The 18036-nt window shown below is 35.4% G+C and overlaps 1 protein-coding gene across 3 annotated transcripts; it reads left to right on the top strand.

Annotated features, from left to right (window-relative positions):
- The first annotated feature begins 844 nt into the window (after nucleotides 1-844).
- Nucleotides 845-17264, top strand: KLHDC1 (kelch domain containing 1). Of its 3 annotated transcripts, XR_011599713.1 has the most exons (14): nucleotides 845-988; nucleotides 3166-3236; nucleotides 3964-4081; nucleotides 5921-6039; nucleotides 6452-6530; nucleotides 6649-6732; nucleotides 6834-6917; nucleotides 7687-7745; nucleotides 8638-8750; nucleotides 9711-9783; nucleotides 14120-14204; nucleotides 15258-15310; nucleotides 15890-16069; nucleotides 16650-16723. XR_011599713.1 is itself a non-coding variant. In XM_070931695.1 (13 exons), exons 1-13 carry the CDS (start codon nucleotides 884-886, stop codon nucleotides 16807-16809), a joined length of 1203 nt encoding a protein of 400 aa, XP_070787796.1. In that variant the 5' UTR covers nucleotides 845-883; the 3' UTR covers nucleotides 16810-17264. The 3 variants fall into 3 exon arrangements, 2 of the variants coding, with proteins under 2 accessions (XP_070787796.1, XP_070787797.1); XM_070931695.1 differs by lacking the exon at nucleotides 15890-16069 and having other exon boundaries at nucleotides 16650-17264; XM_070931696.1 differs by lacking the exon at nucleotides 16650-16723 and having other exon boundaries at nucleotides 15890-16172.
- The last annotated feature ends 772 nt before the right edge of the window (nucleotides 17265-18036 follow it).

Below are 18036 nucleotides of genomic sequence, written 5' to 3'. Positions count from 1 at the left end.
AACTATAACTTTTGACTGACAGATTTGTAGATAAGACTTAGGGCAGCATGTTTGCAAGAACAAGTTCATCTGCAACATATCCTCAAGACAAAGTTGTCAAAATGTTTATTAGCTAATTTTTATCTATTTGGTCTTATATTAATTAGTATTTTGATACATACCTTAGGAATGGATGTGTTTCTTTGCTATTATAAATTTTATTAAATGTGTAATGCAGTTTTGATTTGGTATATTTATGCATCAAGGTACTGATATATTTTTAATTCAAAAGTACTGTATGGATGAGCAGAAATGAGAATGTACGACGGGATCAATTCAATTTCTTCTAATGCTTAAATTCTCCCATCATAATCATACAATAATCCATGAGGGTGTGAAGATTGCCAGGGGAAAAATTAGTTCACACACGTTTTAGGAGTGACTACCACAATTGAAAATGTACATTTTGCATTCACCAGCCACCTGACGTTTATTATCCAAAACATAATGCAAATGCATTTGCACAGTGCTCACAGCTTGGCTGGGAATATCTTCGATTTACTTTCTTATATGGACTAATGCATCGTGCATCCAATACATTGTACATCCAGTTCTTGTTCAGCCTATTGTTCAAATCCAAAAAAAAAAAAAACTAACTACGTAAATTGAATAGCTGCGCACTTCGAAAGATAGAAAAACGTCCCTCTGCTCAGGCAGCAGAGGCCTCCGCGGTGCTTGCGCTCTTCTCTGCCAACGGCAGGGGGCGATGTCAGCAACACACCGCTCTCGTCCGGCGTTCTAAACGAGGGGGCGGCGGCTGCGGACGCGGTTGCTGAGGGGACTGCCACGGCGACGGTGACTGGGTTTACAAACTTCATTCCCACCTAATCCACCCCGCACTAAGATGGCGGCGGATCCTCCTCCTGAAGAGTTCGGCGTGGCCGAGGAACGGAGCGGGCATTGCGCCGTGGTCGATGGGAATTGTCTTTATGTGTGGGGGGGATATGTGGTAAGGAAATTAGGGTCAACGGGGAAGCCGAATGGTTGGACAAATACGTGTGGGAAAGAAAAAAAAAAGCAGTCTCGTATTAACCGTGCAATGGAAGAAACCACGGGCGGGGGGAGGGGCGAGAGAAGCAGTTCGGTTTATCTCGCCTTTTTCCTCCCCTCCCCCTCCCCCTCCCCTGTGTTATTTTAAAGAGAAAGCTCGCTGTTGCTCCTCCTTCAAGAGCGAAATGGGCGGGAAAGAAAAAGGGGCACGCGCCTCTTTTGGCCGTGGATGGGGGAGGAGGAGGTTGGGTGTTTGACAGCTGTTTACCTGATTGGACGGTGGCGCCTCGTGAGACAGCAGCTGGCCCGCCTCTCTCCCCACCTCCAGGAGGCTGAATTATATATTGTATTTGAGCGCCAGAATCTCGTGGCGCCTTAAGAAGCTTGACAACCTGTTGTTGTGTCAGATGGTTTGCTATAATAAACTCGCCTTTGTCTTAAAAGTGTGGCACTATTCTTTTCCTTGTCTGCGAAGGCAGATTTGAAAGCCTAGGAGTTGTTAATAATGGCCCTTATGGGTGTCTTGAGTTCCCACTCAAGACACCCAGATAGTTGCAGATAGTCCTCAACTTCAGACCACAATTGGAACCAGAATTTCCATTGTTATGTAAGATATGAAGTAAGGAGTCGCACCCAACTTGACAATCTTTTGCTAAGCGAATTTGGCTTCCCCCATTGATTTTGCTTGTGGAAAGCCAGATGGGAAGAATGCATCCCAGGATACGGCAACCCAAATTTTGCCCCCCCTTGCCCCCCAGGGGATGTGCTGCAATGGTTGAGGACCAGTTATCACTTTTTTTTCAGAGCCATTGTAACTGAACAGCTGCTAAAGGAATGGTGGTAAACCGAGGACTGCTTGTATACTGAATCCTTAAAAGTTTGTGTTTGGGCTAACCATTTATGATCTCATATGGGTTTAAAGTCATGGTTTATGGCTTGGCTTGGCTTGGCTTGGCTTAGTGTTAGATTGGAACCCAGCCATTCTGATGTAATCAGTATCAAGAGTGAAGCAACTGAGTGCTGAGTGCTTCCATTGACTTGATTAGTTTTATGCCAAATGGCTGGCTGGTCAAGACATAACAATTTGTGCATCTCCAAGCAAATGAGAGTATCAATTTATCTCAATCCCATTTGTAAATGAACACTATGATCATTGATGACATCACATTTTTCTTTGTTACTGTCAGTCGGAGCTGCCTTGACTTGGTCTCCTGTTTTAGGATAGCAGACGATGCAAGCTAGCCCCCTGTCCAGTTAATTTCAATTATTTTTAGAATAATTGAGAATATAGCATGATGGGAGGAGATCTGAGGTCTATCATTTGTTATTTAGGTGTTAACAGCCAAGATGTGACTGGCTTATGGATAAGGGAGATGATCAATATGGCTAGGATGTGTTTCTCCCCATTTGTACAAGCTACTCATGACCAAACTATCAAATCACCAGTCTTTTCCTGCCCTTCAAGAAAAGGAAAATATAATCACTATTTATTCCCCTAAATATATTGCTTTTATTATTATAATAATTCATTGCAAAGTAAAGGATTTCCTTCACTGCTTTCATGAGCATTATTTCATTAGAGTTAATTTGGAATAAGGACATCTATTACCATTACTATTGGGCTTTGGTATTCTGGAAATGGCAAAATATATAGGATCGCTAATGATAACTGGTGTCATAAATGCAAAGCTTTTTATATTTATGGGATAAATGTCCTAGTTCTGGGATATTGGCAATATTTGCAGTGAGATTATGATAATTTTCAACAAATTCTTTATATACTACTTTTCTGTCAACATATATTTAATTCTTGCAGACATAAATTATATATAAGTATACTACTAAGTACCTTTAAAATGTGCTAAGATCTGCAGTGTCACTTTCTATGATTTCACTGATTTGCCACTTGAAATTTCCTTTCCAACAAAAGACTAATGAATGGTACATTGAGTTATGCATGTAATTGATAGTAAATGAAAGGAAAATAATGTGTGTGCTTTATGATTACTAAAACAATGCTCCAGCAGGCCAAGTTATCTATTATAGAGCTAGAATTTGAAATGGAAAGTATTCAGAAATACATGTGGCTTTTTGAAAATAAAAATTATGTCAGAACTACTGTTTTTTTCTGCATAGTCTATTGAAGAAAACGAAGTTTATTTACCAAATGATGAACTTTGGATTTATGAAATTGACAGTGGATTATGGTAAGTTACATTATTTACTGTACTGTTAATTTATCAGAAGATAATTTATATAAGAAACTTTATTTATTGAAATTATTATTTTAGCTAAATAAGCTTTTTACTTCCTTGTTCTTTTAATTAATTTCTTGAAAAAGAAATACGGTCTTAAGGCTAGATTTCCATGCCAGAATATGTTGAAATATGACTGGCTAGTTCTAGGTTACAGCAAGTACAATTTATGGTTCAGTATTTTGTGGAAATTTAGGTAACTTGATTAACTGGACAAACCAATCCTAGATTGCCTACATTGTATAAAAGAGCCCTGTTAATTTTTATGTGATTTTAATGCATTTGGAAATGGATATCAGTGATAATTCTTTTCCTTCTCAGAGGCTATTGTAACTAGAAGGTTCTGTTCTCCTTTAGGAATGAGTCAGAAAGTATTGGACTAGCCAAAGAATGTTGCTATTGTTTCCAGTGTATTTACCTGATTGTGATGAAATAATTCCCCCAATTTACTTATACCTTATGTTGCCTGAAAATAATGACATGTAATGATCATATCTGGTAGGCATCAAGTTTGGGAGTACTAATGTATAATGACTGGAAGAGAATGACATAGATTGAGGTAGATAACATTTTTCGGCAAAAATATTATTTCAAAGTACTTAAAAGTATTATTTCTTTTATCTGTTTCTCATACACTCTGAGCAAAGTTAAAGTATATTCTGTATTGCCTGAATTGCAGGTCAATGCATCTAATGAAAGGAGAGTTACCTCCATCTATGTCTGGAAGCTGTGGAGCTTGCATTAATGGGAAGCTCTATATCTTTGGAGGATTTGATGACAAAGGATACAGCAATCGGGTATTGGATTCCTTTCATTGTTAAAAACTTTCCCAACAAAATAAGAAATGTCTTAAATGGTGAAAAATATTGTTCAATTTATTTAAAACTGAACTATCTTTTTATATATTTATAATTCTTCCATGTTTTTATGTATTAACCTTTTTGTGTTTCACATTTATGTTTTTATGATTCATTGTTGTAGCTATATTAAAACTTAAAAATACATAGTGGTAAGAATTTATAATGATCAAGAAATGTCAAGAATAAGATCTGAATTTGGGATTTTTCACAGATAAAGACTAATCAGCACAGATAATAATTTTGGGATATCTAGGTACTTGAGTACCTCATATGGCATAGTTTATTTTTCATTTGACAGTATAATCTTTCTTGTATATGACATAAATGCTGTATGGGAAATAAAAATAACATATCTCACAGAATGAATATATTTAGCATTGTTAATTCTTGTATGCTAAACGTAAGTACTACCAATGTTAATTACATCTTGATATCACTTCCAGGTGAATGATGACCAACAGAACTACCGTTTGATAGCAGTGGGACTTTATTGATAAATATGTTTAGGAGAGAACCAAACTTGGGCCAGTCACTCTTTCAGCCCTACGAAGGAGGCAATGGCAAACCACTTTCAAAAAACCTTGTGAAGAAAACTGCAGAGACTTGACGGGTGTCAAACTTGCAGCATCATGTTGCCGTCACATGAAGCTTCGCAACATTTTTTCCCTTCGTGAAGCTGGGGTGGGCATCAGTGGTGGGTTCCTCCCGGTTCGGCCCGGTTCTCCCGAGCCAGTAGCGGTGACGATATGACGTCACTGAACCGGTTCTGCCCACTTGCGCCCCCCTGCGCCACCCACCCACCGACCCCCGCGTTATTCTTACCTTTTATTTGGCCCTCCCCCAATCTATTGCTGCCTCCTGAGTCCCAGCTCATGGCTAGAGGGAAAAAACCTGTTTAAACTCTTGCCGCGGGGCTTCAAAGGGCCGCTCTACAGCTGATCAGTGTTAAAAGAAAACAAATGAGTAGACCAGTGCCTGCAAAAATACATGAGTAGATCAGTGCCTGCAAAAATACATGAGTAGACAAGTCCCTGCAAAAAATAAATGGGTAGATCGGTACAGCTCTGCAAGCAGTTAAAAGCCTGGTAGACCAGTACCTCTGCTAAATCCTAAATAATTGTCACATGACCATCAAGCCATGCCCACAGAACCGGTAGTAAAAACATTTAGAACCCACCCCTGGTGGGCATGGCCTGTACATGATGCATCCGGCCCTCAGGCTGCCAGTTTGACACCCCTGATCTAAGAGTATCAGACATGATTGAACAGAAGAAAAAAATATTTAGAAGCATCATAAAAAATTCTAAGACTTTAACTTAAGGCCTTTTATGGCCATCAGGTCTTCATACTTTAAATTAGAATGTATTAGTTTGGGATACCCTGGTTTCAATAACATTACTTGTTTAGTAACTTGTTTTTGTAGGTCCATGCAGTGAGGAAAATTTAGTTTCCAATATATGTTTTTTCTGAAAACCATGGGCATTAAATTTGCAGCTAGTTTCACTTCACTGGAACTACTAAGCATTTTCGTTACTAGAATTTGGCCTGAAAGGGAGCATCAGTTCAAAAACAGATCACAATTTCACAATTAGAAAATGTCTGAATGTTGTTAGCAGAAAAGCTTATTTAAATATTGGAAATAAGAGAATTTAATCCTTTTCATTAAAATAGTAATGGAATATTGATTTTTCAATTCACTATCTTTTTTCCATTAGCACTTATGTTTATATATTAAACATAATATTAAAATATTGTATATTTTAATTTTCTTTAAAGCTCTATCATGTTAATTTGCGAACAAAAAATGGAATTTATGTATGGAAGCAAATCACAGACTTTAAAGGTCAGCCTCCTACACCACGTGACAAGCTTGCTTGCTGGGTGTATAAAGACAGGTAATTCCATAAATGATTTCATAAATGGGGAGGAAATTGATAGCTGATTAAAAAATATCTGGTATCTTAATGGTTTGATAACATTTATCAGTGGGATATACTACTATGAACAACACTTACATTATAAGTAAATAACAATAGGCTGTAATATTTAGGATTTTTTAAAAGGTAAAATGTTTTGAATATTGAATTCATTTTTCTCTTGATATTGCCAGTGCATTGCTGACAGAAAAGTAGTATACTTTGGATGTCTTTCTTATTTATGTAGAGTTGGGAATACATATAAGGCAAATAAACAGATTACTACAGGTGACATTTGAGAAGTCTTGTGGAAAATGAAAGGGCAGAACTATAGTATTTTTAGGATTATTGCAGAGAAATTAATTAGTAATTTTAATTCTAATTATTTCAGGTTAATCTACTTTGGTGGTTATGGCTGTAGGAAACAAAATGAGCTAAGTGACTGTTTTGATGTTCATGATGCATTTTGGGTAAGATAAAATTTAATTCCAAGCAAAAAATAGAAGCTGATTTATTATTAGTGTTTTTATTGTGTTTTTTTAAATTATTATTATTACTACTACTACTAATGTCTTTTACTTTTTTTAGGAAGGTCAAATATTCTGGGGATGGCACAATGATGTCCATGTTTTTGATACAAGTACTCAAACTTGGTATCAGCCAAAAATTAAAGTAAGCGTTGTAACTCTGTGTATAGATATAGCCAGGTGCATTGGTGACACAACATATTTGTTGTAGGCATATTCTGATTACTGTTATTCTCTTGCTTGCAGCGTGGAATTGCACCTCAGCCTCGAGCAGCTCACTCATGTGCAGTCATAGGAAATACAGGCTATGTTTTTGGAGGACGGGTTTTGGTTTGTACTCAGTGCCCATTTATTTTTTTATGAGAAGGATGCTTTAATGCAGAAAAGGAAAAATATATCTTTCTGAAGTAAAAAGAGACTGTTAAAATATTGCTATGAGGAATTTTCCCCCTCACTTTTTCTCTGGCTGTAACTTGATTCCAAAATTTAGTCATCAAAGACTTAAAAGGGCTTATTGAAGAATAGGAAAGAAGAATGTTCACTATATTAAATGAGACTGTTGTCCATCTAGCCTAATATTTTTACGTGTAGAGCTGTCCAGCAGCTGCTAAGTGCGTTTAATGCTGCTCATTCTGGATAACGGCAGCAAGTAACCATGCACCAAAAAAGGAAGGAGTATTTATTTGAAAGGCTTCAGCAGAAAAAGATGAAGCCCTTCAGTCTTAAACCAGAAATTCTAAAATACTTTACCTGTGTGTTCTGAAAAATACTGTAAATGGAATGTGACCACACATACACTCTAGGCTAGTAGGAATTAGTTGAGTTGGTGTGAATAGTCACTTGGAACTTTATGTTGAATAGTTTAATTTGATTTTGTTGAAAATCAAATTACATAATTCAAATGAACATAACAGAATGAAAATAGTATGAGAACAGTTACATAACAATACTATTTATTTTCTTCATGTTCTTGTTGACCATAATATACATAATCTCAATTGATACAGTTAGATAAATTTTCTTATCTGAGGAATTTATAAACTGAAATTGATACTATATTTTATTTTAAAATAAAATGGATGTTGTATTTTTTAAATAGCAAACAAGGATGAATGATTTACATTCTCTGAATTTAGACACCTGGGTTTGGTCAGGAAAGTAAGTTTTTTTCTTCAATGTCGTTTTTTCTGTTGTATATAAATACCCTAGTTAAATGCAAGTTAGTTTTGAACATTTTCTTGGGATTTGCTTTTTGATAATAAATCACTACTATTTCTATTAATGTCACATAATAATGTTTTTATGATAGTAAGCAAATTTATAATTTATAGATGGATTTCTGCATATTATGTGGATGAAATTTTCAGAGGATAAAAGACCAACTTAAATATAAATGCAAAAGCACTTAAAGTTAAGGTTCCTCCCTCACAATATCAGCGACTGATTTTGCTATGATCCATCCTTTTGCTGTTGTAGACTGCTTTAATTTAAAAAGTTTTTTAAATTTTAAATTGTAAAATTTAAAAGTGAAGAAAATAGGTCAACAAAACACATCTTATGATTTTATTAAACTGCAAGGATTTCTTAGATGAAGTTTCTAAGAATTTTTACAGAGAAATGAAGAGATTTATTTTTAGTTATACATTAGATTGTCAGGCTGACAATTCATATTAACCATCATATATAGATTTAGTTGGATACGAGATGGGTGGCAAATAAATTTCCTAAATAAATATATAAATAAATGAAAAACTTATGTGTGTGTGTGTTACTTGTAAGTTGCAGAAATTGGTGATTATAACATGGCTCCTTGCTTCCTGGTTTAGTTGAGTTGTCAACCGAAGAAAGCTCAAAGGAGTGATTGAATCCTAGTTGTTTTGAATCTATACAATTCAGTTTCAGCAGTTAATGAAATAATTTATATCATATAAGCTGCCTTAGGAAATATTTCTTCACACCCATCCCCCATGCTGTAATATTCAATAATTATTTGGGATTTGTTTGTTTGAATTTTATAAGCAGTTGTGCTTTTGATTGCTCTTCTACTTAGAATTGCTACAAATGGAGAAAAACCAAGAGACAGATCATGGCACACGTTGACTCCTGTGGCAGATGGGAAACTTTTCCTATTTGGTGGGCTGAGTTCAGACAATGTACCCTTAAGTAAGTAGCATTTGTCCTGAAATGTTGAGAATGTGATACAGATATAGCTAGTATTTGAGTTACCGTGGCAATTGGGACTGGGATTGCCACCACTAAGTGATTCACTTATAAAGTGCACATGTCATGTGGCTGCATTGCTTGGCAGTCACAATTATTGTTGTAGTCCCAAAATGCACATGTCCTTAAGTGGGAAGAAGCAGAATCCCAGGTAGGGAGAATGGGTTGCAGGAAGGCAGGAAAGAGCTGGTGCAGGCTGTATGGGAGGCCAGAGGCGGGTTGGCCCAGGCTGTATGCAAGTCATGGGAAGGCAGGAGAAGATCTGGAAGGGCCCACAGAGCCTGAACATGGCTTGCGATCTGCCCTAACACCTTCTCCATTGAGTTTGCTTATGATTGCAAATGGCAATCATGCAACTGCGGCTCCCTGCAATGTTACACAGTAATGGTGAGGCAGACACATAAGTGCCTGGATCACAGTTAGTGTCCATTAGCAGCGTGATTTTGAACAGTACCATTAATGATCTCAAACTGGTTTTCAGCAAACAAGAGGACAAACTGGTAATAAACCAAGCTGCTTAATTAATTTAAACAGTATGACTTATAGTCCATGCAGAAAAGTCAAATGTTCATGAAACATTTGCCATATTCTGAAATGAAGATTCGGGTCACTTAAAGGAGAGTAGATTGCTTTTTTTAGGAAAATAAGCAATGCTACTCTTTCCAGCTACTTCTGAAACTGAGGTGAGCTAGGTGATGGAAAAAGGAAGAAAGGTACTATAGTCAAAGAACAATGTAAAAACCTACTAAACTAGTACCTGCTTCTCTTTTAAGTCCTGGTCAAAATAGCACCTGTTTTTCATGCTGAAAATCATTCACCTACAATACAAAACAATTTGTTACATAATTTCTTGTCACTTTTAAATAAAAACAATAGCACTAATCTTTTTATCTCTATTTTCAGGTGATGGTTGGATTTATGATGTTGCAACAAATGAATGGCAACAACTTACATATTTACCGCAGACTAGACCTAGGTATAATATGCTAGTCATATCCTGAAATTGAAAACCATAAGACTTTGTAATTGTTTAATTTTGAGAATTCAAATATAGATTTTGATCTAATGTTGAGGTATCCTTGGTGCTTTCTAAGCTTGGTTGTTTTCTTGTAGACGTTTCATTATTACCCAAACTAGGTAACATCATCAGTGCACTGCAAGAAAACAATCAAGCTCAGAGAGCACCAAGGACTCATTTCAATCCTGAACTATAAATATTCTCCTTTGTGGATCTAATTTTGGCTTATAAAAGTAGAAAAGAACATCTGCCACAGTGGAACAGTGGTTAGAATGCAGTACTGCAGGCTATTTCTGCTGACTGCCGGCTGCATGCAATTTGGCAGTTCAAATCTCATCAGGCTCAAGGTTGATTCAGTCTTCTATCCTTCCGAGGTGGGTAAAATGACCCAAATCGTTGGGGGCAGTATGCTGACTCTGTAAACCGCTTAGAGAGGGCTGTAAAAGCACTATAAAGCGGTATATAAGTCTAAGTGCTATTGCTAGCTAATAGCTAGCTAAGTGCTATTGCTAGTCATCACTCACAGTTTCTCCAGGCTCCCATTTTCCCAGTCATAGCCTGTTGTCATATCTATTACAATTCCAAAGAGTCCTATAGCCCTCAGAAGTCATTTTGCATGGTATTATAATGGGGAAAAACAAAATTGTGTAACAATTGAAATTTATAATTCACATGCTTCAATTCATTAAATTAAAAACATGGCTTAAATTACTTAGTACAATTTCTGTTTTTATCATTTTACCAGATTTGACTGCTTAAATATTTCCTATAGTTGTCAGCAAAGTTATTAAAAATAATTTGTTTTGATAGTTCTGTTCAGACCTTATGCCTAAAAAAAGGGTAAAAATGTCTCGTATTGTAGTTCCACCCACAGTATCTTCATTCAAATGTATCCCATGCCATAGCTTTTGTTTTCTCCATGCTTAATAATGTGACCCCAAAATAGCTTCAAGTTGGGGCTCGTTAACGCCAGTGAAGACCTCCATAAAATTGTGTATGTTTTTTTAACTGGATTGATGCTTCTCTGAGAGCAGGAAAAATCATCTTTACTCAACCTGTGGAGGTCAGGAACTAATGGTCCTTTACATGCACTTCTCTATCCTAGTGGGCAAAAGCCTGAATAAGGCTGCCATTATCAGAAAAAAACCCATAAACTGTAAGGATACTTGTTTAGCTTTTCAGGTTTCCTTCCTAGTGCATTTATTTGAGGAAAGAGGCACAGGAATTTCAACAAATATTGCTTCATAGTACCTGAAGTTAGGAAAGCAAATATTGGCCACTTAATCCTACCTTTTCAAAAATATGCGTATGAGAAGGAAACACATAAGTACAGAAGTAAGATCATACATCCGTGCTATATCTCTATGTCCATAGTCACTATCTAGTCACTCATAAGAGTAAAAATAACTACAGATAGTCCTAAGGTAGTAGTGCTAATTGGGACTGAATACTCTAATTTTTAAGCAATGTGGTCATATGTCAAAAAGTTTGCACTGCTTAACGGCAGTTCCAGCAGTTCCATTTGTTGTCATTAAGCAAGAAACCTGTAGGTCACTAAGTGAGGGCTTCAAGTGACCCAGACTTGTGACTTCCTGCCAGCTTCTCCATTGGCCTTGGTTGTTGGTACCAGTAGCTGGCAGGGAAGGTCGTAAATTGTAATCATGTGACTATGGTTATGCTGTAATGGCCATAGGTGGAAGGACTGGTTGTAACTACCACTCATTCAGCACTAATAATTGCTGAACACGTGTCATTAAACAGAGACCACTTGTAATTACAAATTTTGAACACAAAATAAGACAGAATGAAACATTACAATATCTCTAGAATAAATCAAAATAGATCAAACATTTATGAATCTTGCATATTGAATTTCATATAGGTGGGTTTCATGTAGATGAAAGGGGAAAGGTCTTGAGTCTGAGTACTCTTAAGTTCAAATACATGATCATTAGGGCTGCAATACCTCAGATGAGCGAGTGGTTACCAGAGAGACACTTTACCAGAGACAGAAAATGAATAAGAGACCTTGTCCTTTTGACCTCTGAAAAATTTTCATTTTATAGTAAGATTGTTATAGTTTGAATTCTATTACTTTACAATGCTTTTATATTTTGTAGATTTTAGATAAGTATATTGATTATATTGACATTTGTATTTTTGCTCTGATAATATGAAGATATGCAAGCTCTCTTCAGAACTTCATAATTTAATATTGAATGTAACAGTACAATTCACCAAAATATTATTTTTATTGGGGAAAGGGAAACCAGTATATAAAAACTTTATAGTATTAATCTATAATTTATCCATTGACATTACAACAAATAAGCTGATAAATATTGCCCCCTTATCCTGCTATTCAAATAAGTATGCTGAAGATCAGATTTACAACATCTGACTTTTGAGGGGTAATTCTTTACCTTATTAAACTAATTATGTACATTATGCACTACAGATCTCAATTTTCTGGTTTAGATGCCAGCCCTGATAGATATGTGTACAATTCAGTTATAATGTGGTATATTTGAATTACAACAGATACTGTAGTTTTTGACAAGGATTTGTTTAAACAGATGATGTTAATTTAGTTGATTAATAATGCAAATAACATGCTTTATTAGAATGTCTAGGTGCTAAGTTAGAGCAGCTGTGAGAGGACATAAACTCTGTCAGTCAATAGAAAAAGCCTCAGGTTTCAAGCTAGGAGTCAAGGCCCAGAGTGAAGGCAGGAAAGGCATTCCAGTGTTCTGCGATGATCCAATCCAGGCCAGAGTTTTCCTAATGCAGATAAGACAGAGGCAGAGCTATCAACAGGTATGAGGAAGAGAACAGGTGGGATACAGTTTAGTGTAAGGAGAATGGTATATAATTGCTGAAATAAATGAATGAAGTAAGTTTTACAGTAATCTTGCACATACTTTGTATATAAATAAAAGGGAACTAATCTCACAATCTTATTACCCAATGAGTTTCATCTGTTAATTTAATTTCTAGAAAATGACTTCACACACAGTGAAGCTGTCCTAACAGTTATTGCTGTGATCCTATACAAATGAGTTGCATTCTCAACAGTCTATATCTGTGTCTATTTATTTATAGTGCAAATTTCTATGCCACCAAACTCCAATAATTCTGGCAGTTTAGCAAACGGGGGTGGGGGGACCCAAAGGCAATGCCCTGCATCAGTTTGTTTACTTTGCACTAGTGTGTGCAAAATAACACCCAACTTTTGTAGGATGCAAAGGAGGAATGAGAGAACAGAATGCCCTATTTACTTTGGTTCCCAATCATGTTCATGGTTCATAGTAAAGTAAGAAGATGGAACTATTACAGCTCAGGTAATACTCATAGAAAACTGCATTCTATGTAGAGTTGCTATGATTTTTGGTACATTTTTGCCCCCAAATGTCTTTTTAGTCAAATAGATCTCATCTCTGTTTTTGCCTGTTTCCTTGATTTTTTAAAAGAAAGACGCATCACACTTCCAACTTGTTATTAACACACATAGTGCCTTTCTATTTAACCCACTGCCAGCCTATATAGTGATAGAAAAAAATATTGGTCCATATGATTTCTTTCTCCAATTAATGCAGGCAGACAATTAATGTTAAAGAAGATTATAGTAAAGAAAGTAAAGAAAGAAGAGATGATCCTAGTCCAGCATTTTCAAAGCTTTCATTTCTTGTAAAAAGAAATACAAATTCTAATGAATAATGACTAGGGGTTGCCTTAAATTAATGCCACGACTGGAAAAATAGAATATTTCAGATAGCTGAGTTTCTAAGTGATGCCATCTTGAATATTCATACTTTGATATTCATGCCAAATTTCATATTATGGCTTATGAATATTAAAAGAATTTTTTACATTTTCATGAATAGTATAAAACAAGTTTAAATTGTACTTAAAGTATTATATAATCTATTTTATAGAGATAGAATAAGCTGTTTTGATATTTAAACCATCACTCATCAGTGCAAACCATTTTTAAGATTGAATCAAATGCATTACTAATTTTTAAAATTCTTCCTGTTCTTCTTGTTAAGAAAGTAAGTCCACTAATAGTAAACAGGAAAATATCAGTAAGATTTAAATTTCTTCGTTCACTACTAACGTTCAAAATATTCTAAAGAATTGAGTAATCACTCTTAAGACAATATAGATATTATATGTTGGATATTAAGTGAAAGGTCCTATAATGTAGATATAATATGAACCTCTAAAACATGTAAGTAAATGCTTCTCCAAAATCAGTTATTTAAGCATTCATTCTAAGTATAATACATTCTAGGTTATGGCATACAGCCTGTGCTGGCAAAGAAGGTGAAGTATTAGTCTTTGGAGGAAGTAAAGATGATTTGCATTTCCTGGATAGGGTAAGTACCTTAAAGGATCTAATTGCTTTTTATACATTTTAAAGGAAATGCACATTCCGCTTTTTTATGGCAGAATATTTAAGGAGAGAAGATAATTTGGGATCAGTTTTGATTCTTCTTAATGACAGTGGCATCGGGAGACCCAGAAAATACTTTGCTTTAGTTTTTCACAGCATTGTCTAATTTTCATGCTATATTCAGTGTGCACGGAGTTAAAAAGTTCTAATTATTTCATCCAGTTTGCTTTTTCTACAGGCATATCCTACATATAGTATATAAAAAACAACATTTTAGTGGAGGCCAGATGTTAATATCCCACCTTTATTTTGTATAATTCAAGGCAGCATGCATCATTATTCCTTTTCTAACAACAGTGTGAGATGAGTCTGGCTTCCATGCCTTAAGGGATGATCTAGCACTCAATCACTTTTTCTGCCCTGAACAAGCCAGAGCAAGATTCCACTTTGTTTTAACATCCCCTCTCTAGCTTCAAAGATTGAGAGTAAAACTTGATACTTGTTACTTTTTAACACTGGAACCATGGGATCAACATATTCTGGGCTTAGATGAAAGTGAAAAAACAAATGAATTTTCTGGGGGGAAAATCAGGATTTGGGACTCAGCATATATTTGTTTCCATCAGTAGTATAACTCTCCAAAAAGTGAACAAAACAGGATCTGAGTTCATGTGGCAGGAGAAGCTAGTTACAACAAAAAATGATTAGTTCCAGCTGGATGCTGTGGTGGGGAAAAAACAATCAGAAAAACATTTCCCAGCACATCTCTATGAGAGAATCAGATGGGCAACAGTTTGAAATGTGTCAGGCTGTTCCATTTTTAATCCTACTTACACTTGGTCACAGGATAGATCTACTATTAAGAATTTCAAAAGAATTCCAGAATACACACCACCATGCTTGTCTTGCTTTGCTGCATTTTTTGGTTTTAACAACTGGCAGCTTTGACACTTTTTAATTGTGTATATGGTTTTCAATACTTTTGTAGGAAAGAGAACTGCATATATTTGAAATCATTGCTTTTTCTCTTCCTTAGGGACATTGCAGTGATTTATTGATTTTTCAAACCCAACCATATTCACTTCTCAGGTGAGTTGAGAAAAAAAACAGAACTAATAATATTGTAAAGCCTCCGGAATAATATACTTAAGCAAATACTAATAGCAACTATTACAGGAATAACTATCCTTATATAACAACTCCAGTGTGCAGAGCTATTTAAAGGACTCTGGCATGCGGAAACCTAAATTTGTAACACCAAAGATGCTTTTTCAAGAGGCAACTGGACTTTCTGATTTTTCTTTTCTTGATTTTGCTTCTCATCCAAGAAGCTTCTTCAGCTCTGACTGGATGGTGGGAAATGGAAGGATTTATATGCCAACTGTCTGCAAGGAATATAAATCCTTCCATTCCCCACCATCCAGTCAGAGCTGAAGAAGCTTCTTGGATGAAACACACAAAAACCTATATATAGAATAACAGAGTTGGAAGGGACCTTGGAGGTCTTCTAGTCCAACCCCCTGCTTAGGCAGGAAACCCTATTTCAGACAAATGGTTATCCAATTTCTTCTTAGAAACTTCCAGTGTTGAAGCATTTACAACTTCTGGAGGCAAGTTGTTCCACTGATTAATTGGTCTAACTGTCAGGAAATTTCTCCTTCATTCTAGGTTGCTTCTCTCCTTGATTAGTTTCCACCCATTGTTTCTTGTCCTGCCCTCAAGTGCTTTGGAGAATGAGAAGCGAAATGTCTTCAGAGAAAAACCAGAAAGTCCGCTTGCCTCTTGAAAAAGCACCTTTGGGACAACCATGACCTGGATAACTGAGAATCTCCATAGACATTTAAATATGTAATTGATATTACATACTAAATATGTAATAGGATATTAAATATGTCCTATTGTTTTGAGAGTCAAGTAATGCTGTGTACACACGGTGGCTGTTTTCCATTAATGAAAGGATATTTTCTCTTATAGAAATTTTAATACATTTTGCATTCTTAATATAAACTCTCTTGTGTCATTATTATATAACAGCTGTTTAAGCCAAATCCATAATCTATGATTCAAGCAAATCATAAAAAGTATGATGTTTCAATAAAATTCTAACAAAGAATATATTATTTTCAGTAATAGTTATCTAATGAAAGAGCTGACGTATTAAGACTGAGAACATTGCTGTGAAAGTGCATCGGGGTGGTGTTCACTTACCTTCCACGCATGCTCAGAGCGTCAAAAATGTGACATGATGATGTCCGTGTGGGTGGGCAGAGCCTCTCACAGCTGCCACTACCAGTTCTCCCGAACTGGATAGAACCAGCTGAATACCACCACTGGAGTGCATATTGCCATTCTTAGATGTTTTAACTAATTTACTACTATGTAATTTATAGAGAGAAAAACTTTATAACCTTCATATTGTTTCTTTTAGATTGAGTCTTGATTGTATTGGTAAAAATGCTGTTCTCTTGGAGAAACAAATACCGTGGTTGCCATCTAGACTTCTGGAAGAAGTTGTGAATAAGATAACTTTTTGGGTTGCTGTTAATCATCGTCAGAAAAAAAAAGCCAAAGCAGAGGAGAACGAGTAGATTAATGTCCTTTAAACAACAGTTCCATTATTTTAAAACAAACAACACTGACTATTATTGGTAAATTGTTTGAACTAAATTCTAAATTTCTGGATGCACAAGAAACAGTTTCAAAGGTTATCAGTGTCATAACAGCTCCAGTTCAAGGCGCTGAAGATTAAAAATATTCTTGGACTTAAGAGCAATTTGATTTGATTATTGTTATTAAAGATAATGGGATCCCAAACAGTAAAAATGGTGTTTGGTCATATTAGGTAGTTTATCTTCTGCTGGTATTTGAAAAGGATTTTAAAAAAAAAAGTTGAATTGTGTTTAAAAAATGTACAAATTCAAAATCCTTTCACAACATTTTGACAAAGTTGCTTATTCTGTTGATTGTATAAACTTCGTATTTTAACAGTTGAAAATATGTCCTTAATTTATTGTAAAAAGTGTTTATAAAATCCTGTTTTCTATTCTTTTTGTGTTTTGTGATTAACACTTGTTAGAGTCTGAATGTAATTTACTGAACATCCGTTAGTCTCTTGCCAGTGTGCCATTTTGAACAAAACCTTGAAAAAGTATGGTAGTTCTACTCCTGAACTTTAATTATAGTAATAATTAAGCTCATATGAAGCTAAAATATTTGGGTAGATTATGCCATATAAAATACTCTTTTTATATCCCTTTAAGGAGATTTTTGATAATAGACTATCAATAGGCAACATATAAATGATACTTGCTGCCTTATTCTTTGTGCAGGAATATTTTAGACATTAAAAGGGGAATGTAAGGTTTCCTTCTCATTAGCTGGGTAGCTTGCCAAATAAATAATATTTGACTAAATGACAATTACTAAAAATGTTCATCTGGTAATAAAGGGGTTTCTTTAAACAAAAGAATAGGTCTAAAAGCTATACTAAAATTATTGAGGTGAATTTTTTTTCCTGGGATAAAAATATACATGGATGCCCCAGTATTTGCTAATTTCAGGTTTGTTTTGATGATTTGGATTTTGAACAGATACAATAGATAAATAGGTATTCAAAGGAGTATCAAAGTAGAAAATGTTAAGCGATGTTCTTTCAAGATAAAATCAATTTTAAAAGGGGATTGGCATTGCAGAATACTGTGCGGAAACATTTAGTTCCTCTATATAGTGTCCTTATTACTTCTTGTAAATACTAGGAAAGGCTTGAAGTGTTGGAAGAAATATCCACATGGTTCAGTTCCAAGCTGGGAGAAAAA

This window comes from Pituophis catenifer, unplaced genomic scaffold (assembly GCF_029215685.1).
Source record: "Pituophis catenifer annectens isolate HBS135680 unplaced genomic scaffold, rPitCat1.0.hap2 SCAF_1, whole genome shotgun sequence".
Taxonomy (NCBI): Eukaryota; Metazoa; Chordata; class Lepidosauria; order Squamata; family Colubridae; genus Pituophis; species Pituophis catenifer.
Note: the sequence above shows the minus strand (reverse complement) of the source record. Positions and strands in the feature narration are given on the sequence as shown.